Consider the following 9259-nt stretch of genomic DNA (forward strand, 5'->3'; position numbering starts at 1 on the left):
TTTTTTTTTCTGTTCTCGGAAACAATTTCTGAGCATTTAAATACGTTAGATAACTGAACAAAATTTCACTCCCGGAAGAGAAATGCGTTTGGTACAATCCAAAATATTTTTATGACTTTATTAATAATTTTATTACATTGTTCTTTTTCTTTCTTTTCTTTTTTCTTTTTCTTCTCCTTCCTTTAGTTGGTTGCCAACCTTGGCCATGGCCGATCGGCCAGACGAGGGCCGATGAAGTTGCTAGGCTCGGGGGAGCCTCGCCGGCCACTAGTGAGGTCCCCCCAGCCTTGCCATGGCTTGGCGAGGCTTGACCTTGCCCTAGCTAGGTGAGGCGATCTAGGAAGCCTCACCGGTGGCTAGTGACCTCAAGGCGACCTCGTCAAGGGTCGGCGAGGCTTCGGTGAGGTCGCTAAGCCTTGTCTAGCCGGTCATCGGCCTTGGTGGGGAAGAAGAGAGGAAGAGAAAGAAAGAAAAGAGAAGGAAGAAAAGAAAATGCTTGTTTCTTGTTTCTTGAGTTGTTCCCGGAAATAAGAAAGAACCTTTTTTTTTTCTTTTTTTTATTCCAAATCTATTCTCAGGAACAAATTGTTTCCGGGAACAAAAAAAATTACCAAATGCGTTTTTGTTTTATTTCTATTCCAGGGAACAAAAAAATAGAAACAGGTGTTCCTCGAAGCATTACCAAACAGCACCTGAGTGAATAGACTACAAAGCACATCTATTTTGAGGCCTAGATTAGAACAAGGCAAAAGGGAAAAAAAATGACTAAAATGTTTCTATGGCTGATATATCATAACCTCCCGAAACCAAATTGTGCAATTTTAGGTCAATTTGAACATTCTAATTCATTATTTAAAGCCCTTATTCTTTCTTGGGTTCTCTATCTTGAACTAAATTACAAGAAAACTAATTTCAAATTATAGTGCACTGTGTTTGGAGTATGAAAATCTTTCATTCATTTAGTGGCTTCGAGCATGAGAACTTGTAACTTTCGTGTTTGAATTCAGAGGATCCATGCTTTCATCAATCTTCATGTCATTTGGTTGCTTAACTTGTTTGCACACTAAATGAATGTCGTAGCTTCTTAGAGTCCCCTCTAATGCTTGAAACAGTACCATAAATTGACTACAATAATTTAGCAATTTCGAGTCCAATCCCCACATCATTTGCCGTGGAATGTATAGAACCCATATGTGGTTAGAACCCCATGAGGAGAAACAATCTACACAACCAAAAGTTTCTTGATGGTCAAAAAACAAATGGATCTCGCGCAAAATACTAAATTCCTTCTTATTGTTGAACCGACAATAGCACGAAAGGCTAGGTCGGCTATGTTATAGTATGATTCTGAAGACATAGGAAACCTTGCGAGTCCTTTCATGGTTTGATGAACGAACAACTTTGGGGCCTTGGTTCTTGGATGATAAATGTCAACTCGAGCCTCTCCAAACAATCCTTGCCATGTGGAAAATATACACTTGAGACACAAACATGTGCACGAGAGAGAGAGAGAGAGAGAGAGAGAGAGAGAGAGAGAGAGAGAGAGATTGACAGCATACTGTAATTGCTAGAGCTTTGATCTTGTATCAGCTTATGATAGCCAAAGAAGTCAACTCTTCTGAGTCGAGGTGATTCATTTGGATTATCGTAACATGTGTTATAAGTCCGCACATGTTTCAAGCGATTCACAACCTTTCGTAAGTAAAGAAATTATTATTGGTGGGAGAGCTAGAATCTCTTGAAACTACATACACCGTTTTAAAAAAAAAAAGCTGCCGCAACTTAACAAATTGACTAATGCAAGGCTAACGAATTTGTTCTCTGACAGATCTAAAATTCTCAATGAGGACCTGCAACTTAATAAATTGACCAATGCATGTGGTATGCACTTTGAGGTAGTGATGTTACTGGAATTCTCGGTGACACCCAGAAGGCCTCATGCTCCTTTTGCCTGTTATTTTTTACTTTATTGGATGCAGTCATCCAGTTCTCTAGCATTGAGCATCGGTGTGATATGTACTCTGGCTTGATTCTACCATTTAGGTAACAATTCATTTATGTCCCGTGCAAGCTCTGAATGGTTTTATCCTTCTTCAGATGTTTTGAGCTGATGCAGTGCAGCTTCTCTTTTGGCAAATAGGATGACTCTCTAGATGCTAACTTCTCGTATACTTAGATGGGATGATTTTTACCGGACCACGGCATGCATCTAACCGAGATTCCCTCTCCCTGTCTTGATTCTGATATGATAGTGCAATAATCTCAAATCGCTAGGACTTCAATTTTTAAATGCCATACTTTGCCAAAGATTTTGATATATGTTCCCTGAGGGATTTACTCGGAGGCTGCTCTTTTTTTTATTTATTTTTGGTGGCGTCGGAAAGGATGCTGCTCCAAGGCTAAGGGTTATAAGAAATTCTTTTTGGTCAAATCCAAGCTTTCCCTTCATTGTGCATCTTTGAGGTTTTATGTTGGGAACTTGGGATACATGTGAGAGATGATTAATTGATTTTCTAAATTTGCTGTCGATAGTATCAAGTATCAACTTGTCCAAAAGATTTTACTGATACATTTATGCTCTTCTGATCAGTTGCAATCTTAAGAGAGGAGCAGAAGCCTAATAGATATTCTATTAATTGCTAGTGAGGTCTGTATGTGTGTGTCATAACTATCCACCTCTATCGACTTACATGATAATGTAAGCTTACGATGGAAGATACACTGGGTGTTTATGAAGCTAGAGAGGGCAAAAGCTCTCTTCAAAATTCTCCCCTTCCGCAATTCTCTATTATGCATATACATTCACACATATGCTTGCATTTTCTTTTGTTTTATTTTGATCGTCTTCTGTATCTGTAAGTTACCTTAATTGCTGCTAATGTACATGTTCCGTCATGCGTGACTAAAATATTCCGTACTCCATTTAGGTATCGGCTTTCGGTTGGCGCTCAACCCTCGGATCCCGTCCAACGCATTCTCTTCAGAGCTGGTCGCTGCCTCCTCCACCCATGGCGGCAGTAGGACGCAATGGCGGACCATCCTGTTGATCCCGAGAAGCAAACTGCTTCTGTCAAAGCAGATAATCCACCCCTGAAGATGCAAATATGCTCAAGGCGACGAGACTAGACAGTGAAACTCAGCGGCTGCAATCTCAGTTGCTTTCACTTTTCTGGAGTTCCCTGAAAATATTTTCGCGGAGCGCTTCAGAGAAGACATAGCAAAAGACATTGGGAAAGGGACAATTGAAAATCTTTCTTTTTCCAATGAAGTTGGCAACCTTTTGTGAGAAGGAAGATGGACTGCGCAACCGTACCAGGATTTAATTCCTTAATTATCATTTAATGCCTTGTTATCTACATGTAAGGCAGAGTATTATCATTTTCTTCTTTGCCATCTCAATCATCTGACTTCGCTTGCATTCTTGTGACATGACAGCCAAAGCGTTTTTATTTATTTATTAACATTTAGGCTCTGTTTTTTTTTTTTTAACTGTTCGTTCAATGGAAATAATTTCTCGATTAACAGAAAATTTTTCCAGCATTTGAACCGTTTAGAAAATTAGTAATGAAAATAGTTTCCCGATTTAATGAAAAAATTATGCATAAATTAGGAAAGTGGTACGACCAAAAAAAGGAAATTTAGAAAATTGATTTAAAAAAAACGAAAATCATTATAAAATAATGACTAGATATCGACATTTGAATTAGAAATTCTGTGCTTGGACACCCGAACCCTAACACTCATTCTCAGGTACTCGTGGCTTGGGCTTGTGGCTTAGGCCTGTGACCCCAGTCCACCGCCTAGGACTTGGTCCCTGACGTCTAGACCAAGGTCACCCGTGCCCTTGCCCGGGTCTAGGCTAGGCCCAAGAACTTGGTGTTGGTGCTTGGGTCTCCAGCACTCGTGCCTGGGTCCATTGAGATCGAGCTTGAGGCCCCATCGCTGTGCTCGTTACCTCGATACTAGAGCCGAATCCATAAAGACCGAGGGTAGGACCTCAATACCTATGCTTGGATCCCTAGTGCCTTGGCTCGGGTCCATCAAGGAGTGCTCGGGTCCCTAGTTCCCATGCACAAATTCCCTCGTACTCAAAGCTAGGTCCATCGAGGCCAAGGCCCGGGACCCTAGTACCTATGCCTCTATCCATCGAGACTAGCCTCAAGACCCTGGTGCCCATGACCATGTCCCTAGCGCCCGTGCTCTAGTCCATTGAGGTTGAGCTTAGGACTTGGTGGCCCAACGCAAGTCCATAAAGTAGGCTAATGCCTATGCTTGGATCCCCCATGCCTGAGCCTAAGTCTAATGAGATCGAGGCCCCAAACCTTGGTGTCTGTGTCCATCAAGGCTGGGCCTAGGACCCCAATGCCCATGCTTGGGTCTTCGGCGCTTGAACTTGGGTCTATCGAGACCAAGCTCAGGACCCCGGAACCCATGCCTGGGTTTGGCCTCGATGGAGCTAAGCTCAGTCATTGAGGACCCACGCCTAGTCATCAGACACCTAGGAATAGGCAACGGTGTCTCGATGGTAGCCTCGATGGATTAGGACTCAAGTGTTGAGGACTTGAGCTCGAGCACCAAGGACCCGGGTCATCGGTTTCCTCACTTGGCCCTTGTGGAATCGTGCTCGGGTGTTGGGGATTCAAGCACAGGCACCAGTGTGTCAAGAAGTCGTGCATGGGCATCAGGTTCTCGATTTGGCTTCTATGGATGCAAAATTGGTACCTGCACTCTTGCTCGGGACCAAGTGGCCTTACATGGGTCCACGGTGCTTGGGTTGGGTCCATCAAGGTTGGATTCGAGATCCTAGTTCCTCGGTTATCCATGCGCAAGTCACAAGCACCCCAAAAGTGTATACGTATTTAGGAAACTTAGATCAGATTTTCCTTTCCAAACAATGAAAAATATTTTCCAATTCGTTTTAAAGATTTTTGTCGAACATAAAAAAAAGTTGCCATTTCCCTGGAAAATAATTTTTTGAAATAGAAAAATAACATTTTTCGTGAAACAAATAAGGCCTAAATATCTCACCAAAAAAAAAAAAAAAACACAAAGCCTAAGTACATTTGGAGTACCCCGATGTCTTATGGTCATGCCTATTTGAAATGGGTTAATATCATAAAAGTTCTGTAGACTGATATATTTGCATCATATTTCCTTCAAATTAATTGTTATGTCACAGAAAATTCGAAATAGGTACAATATTTGCCTTAAGTTAATTTTTATGTTAAAAAAAATCCCAAATTAGTGTGCCTCTACCACATTTATCCCAAATATATTTTCACATCACAAAAAATTATACACCAGACCTCTGGTGTCAAATCTACCCTTCCGTAAATTGGAAATTTGTTAAAATCTGCTAACTTTGCTCTCAATCTCAATTCATTTTCTTCATTTCTGGTTTCTTCAAATCTGCTTGACGTGATTGGACGAAGACTCACAAAAGACAAATTTGTGCCAATTGGGAAATTCTAATTGTTTGTCTAAAGCCCTTCTTCTTTCTTAAGCTTGGTCGTGATACGGGTTGACAATAAAATTTCTGAACGTTGACTTAGACCACATAAATCTGAGGGTAAAGAAAAGCACATCGGCAAGTTTATTTTCGCTATAAGGAGACACGCAATCAAAGCTATTCAAAAGGGTTTTAACATAACCGCCTAACTAAAACTACAAGAAAGCTAATTTCAAATCATGTTGTACGGCCTGAAAATCTTTCCTTTGTTTCGCGGCTTCAGACATGGGAACTTGCGTCCGTGTTCGAATTCAGAGGACAGACGCTTTGTCAATCTTTGTGTCATTTAGTTGCTTACCTTGTGCGTACACTAGATACACCCTGCAGCTTCTTTGAGTCCTCTCTGATGCTTGACACAGTACCGTGAAATGACTGCCATCATTCAACGATTATGAGTCCAATCCCCACGCCATATGCGGTCGGACTGTAAAGAGAAAAAACAATCTACACAACCATAAGGCTTGGCCTATATCACGGTATAATTCGGAAGATATAGGAAATCTCTTTGATGGACAAACCACTTTGGGATCTTGCTTCTTGGATAAAAAATGTCAACCCATGTCTCACCAAGTAGTCCCTACCATTCGGAACATTTCACACCATTTTACACTTGACACAAGCACACAAACACATGTGCGAAGAGAAGGGAGGGGCAGCAGAGGGGGAGAGAGAGGCCTCAATTGACAACATATTACAATTGTAGGAGCATTGATCCTGGATCATCTTGTGACAGCCAGAGAAGTCAATTTATCTGAGTCAAGGTGATTCATTTGGATTATATCCCAACATGTGTGATAAACCCGCACATGTTTCCCACGATTCACAACCTTTTGAAGTAAAGATGTTATGTTTGGCGGGAGAGCTAGAATCTCTCGAAGCTGCAATCAATGTGTCAAAAAAAAAAGCTGCTGCAACTTAGTAAATGACTGATGCATGTGGGAAGGCTAACAAATTTGTTTTCCAACATATCTAAAATTGTCAATGATGACCTGCAATAAAGATTTTTCAAGAAACTAAGCTCTGATAAGCTGCATCTTTGCATATTCAAGTAAATTGCGCTCGGAAGAGCTAACGGGAGAGAGAAATTGGTATAATCACTTAATCCCCACACAAATTCCAGGAACTTGCTAAGTTGTGAGCATCCATCAACAAAAATATGCTCAAGATGATGCAGTGTATAGATGCTACAAGGAAGGTTTTTAAGGTCTGCACAGTCCCTTAAATGCAACTCTTTCAGTTCGACTAGATTCGCAACAGAAGAGTATATTGCAAGCACGTACCTAGAATTCCTTCCCCAATATGCGGATGCTGCTTTTACTCGGGATTAGACGTACAATTTTCTTGTGGCCTGTATATAATGGCACCGATGGTGGAGAGTAACTGGGCCATTCCAGCCATCTTAATTCAACAGGAAAGTATATGGGATCACCTGAATGGTTTATGGAAAATTCTGGGCCTTTTCATGTTTGTGAAGGCTTGAGCACTGAAGTGTACTTCTTCAGGAGCAGCCAACTTGAGCATCATTGCTTCCACTCTATTAGTTCCCTGGCAGCACATATATGAGCACACGATTTAAGTGCAAAGGTGTCTAGGTTATGCAAGGATGTATTAAATAAGATTTGCTGTGCTTCTGGTGTCTTTTGTTCTTAGCTTTCAGAATCTGCTTTTACTTTAGCATTTGAAACAAGAGTTTTATGAACACCTCAATCATAAAAAACCACAGCATTTAAGTTCCTGCAGATTTTTTCCATAATTTACTTTCTGGGGAGAGGTCAATGTACAAACCTTACATCTCAGGGTTGGATATGGAAAAAGTGACTATTATGGACCATCAGGCCATTATCTTACTTAGCAGAATATATTCACACACCTTTTTAGTATAAGGCCAAAAGTACTTTGTAAGAGGCTTTAACCCTACCAAACGGGCATACATATTGTCAAAAACAAAGGACCATGATTCAGGTTATTACCGTGCCTTCTGTTAGCACATGAAGCACATACTCATAGAACCACAACATGTCGCGCTCCCCTGGATCTTTGGGAGATTCCCTTCGAACAATTTCTCTTCCCATTTCTTGAATCATATCATGCATCTCCAGCTTGCCATACTTAATAGTGATGAGCAACTTATCTATAAGAACAGCAATTCCACCATCCGGGTAGAGATCACAGCTCTTCCAAAATTTTCTCACATAACTTATACACTCTCCCATGAAGAAACATGCTATGTCAGGAAAAATATCCTTCTGATAATCATCTAGACCATCAATTTTCAGCAAACTGAAGATTTCTCCACTGAAAACTTCCTTCATTTTTTTTAATGCCCTTTTCCATTCAAGCAAGCTCCTACTTCGAAGAAAAGAACCCAAAACTTTAATAGCTAATGGAAGTCCTTTGGTGTTATCCACTACGTTATTTGAAAGCTCTTCATAATCTGAAGGAGGTGAAAGATTCCTGAAAACAATCAAACTCAAAAGCATACAAGCACTGGAATGTTGTAACGGTTGAACCTTGTATACACTTTCTATGTGATGGGCAGCCAGTAAATGTTCATCTCTAGTCGTTATGAGAATTCTACTTCCACAACCAAACCAATCACGTCCTCCAACTAGTGTTTCCAATTGGATTAACTGGTTCACATTGTCAATGACAATGAGGACTTTTTTATTTTATTTTATTTTTATTTTTTGGGCAAAGTCTACTCTTTATCACGTTCATACCTCTGTGGACATTGCCAAGCTTCAGACTATCGTCCCATTTTACCTGAGAAAAAAGTGTCCCTTGAAGCTGAAGTAGGCCACCTTCTGCGGATTTCTTGCAAGTTTCTCTAACATTGGGAAGAAAGCTGCAACAGTAAATTAGCAAAAGCATTGCAAGTAGCTTTGGCGATAGTCATCTTCCCTATTCCTCCAAATCCGGAAATCCTGACCATGTGAAGCTCATTTGATGCCATGTCTAGCAAAGTATGCATATGGGACGCATGCAAATTTATGTCAACCACGTTTTTGGGAACATGAAACTGCTCATTATTCAACTCGGCCCATACTCTCTTGACAATGCTCTTAATGACATAAGACTTGTGCCTGGTAGATTCCAAGCATAAAGCCGATGAAGAATACTCAAGGAGATTCAAAGACATTTGATACAAGCAGTACCAAGTTGATCTCCAATGAGATCAACTCGCGGTCAATATCTCATGCACCATAGACCAGGTTCAGTTCCTAGCAATCGGCACCTAAAAGAGAAGGTAGGGGAATCAACCTTTTGGATACCTAATTAATCAGATAAATACTCAGTCAGCCTTTAGTTCAATCAAGAAACAGATCATTACCCTCCTTTTTGCTAAACCTGCAAACCTCAATGGGCTTGTAGAGGGACATGGTCCAGCTGCATGTTTATTTACTCTATGCATGACTTTTGAATTCCCCTTTTAGAGTGAAGAAACGATACATAAGCTTTCCTGCTCCAATTAGAGTGAATTGATTTTTTCCCCTTTTATGCATAAACATTACCCTGAATTTATTTCCGAGGAAGTAAATGAAATTCCTTAATCAACAATTGGAAAGGAATAAATGAGAGTCTTACTTGCCAAACCAAAATGCCAGCCAGAGTTGTCTGCCGCTTTAGTCAGTGCTTCTCTCTCACCTCTTCACCTTCCCCGAATCGCCCTTCGAGTTCAACCTTTATTTCCAAGGAAGTAAGTGAAATTCCTTAATCAACAATTGGAAAGGAATAAATGAGAGTCTTACT

The 9259-nt window shown here is 40.7% G+C and overlaps 1 protein-coding gene across 1 annotated transcript; it reads right to left on the reverse strand.

Annotated features, from left to right (window-relative positions):
• Window positions 1-5608: 5608 nt before the first annotated feature.
• On the reverse strand, window positions 5609-8177 carry LOC104438098 (TMV resistance protein N-like). The gene is made up of 4 exons (XM_039304840.1): window positions 7480-8177; window positions 6939-7054; window positions 6790-6857; window positions 5609-6387 (listed from the first exon to the last, which is right to left on the reverse strand). Exons 1-3 carry the CDS (start codon window positions 7987-7989, stop codon window positions 6824-6826), a joined length of 660 nt encoding a protein of 219 aa, XP_039160774.1. The 5' UTR covers window positions 7990-8177; the 3' UTR covers window positions 5609-6387; window positions 6790-6823.
• Window positions 8178-9259: the final 1082 nt, after the last annotated feature.

This window comes from Eucalyptus grandis, chromosome 11, assembly GCF_016545825.1.
Source record: "Eucalyptus grandis isolate ANBG69807.140 chromosome 11, ASM1654582v1, whole genome shotgun sequence".
Lineage (NCBI taxonomy): Eukaryota > Viridiplantae > Streptophyta > Magnoliopsida > Myrtales > Myrtaceae > Eucalyptus > Eucalyptus grandis.

What these genes read in the sequence shown, in the direction of transcription:
- LOC104438098 (XM_039304840.1), bottom strand. Translation starts at nt 7,989, where the DNA reads ATGCTTTTGAGTTTGATTGTTTTCAGGAATCTTTCACCTCCTTCAGAT. An exon ending in ATGTGCTAACAGAAGGCACG is followed by an intron (nt 7,055 to 7,479) that starts GTAATAACCTGA and finishes ATGTGCTGCCAG; the next exon opens with GGAACTAATAGAGTGGAAGC. An exon ending in ATTTTCCATAAACCATTCAG is followed by an intron (nt 6,858 to 6,938) that starts GTGATCCCATAT and finishes CATTATATACAG; the next exon opens with GCCACAAGAAAATTGTACGT.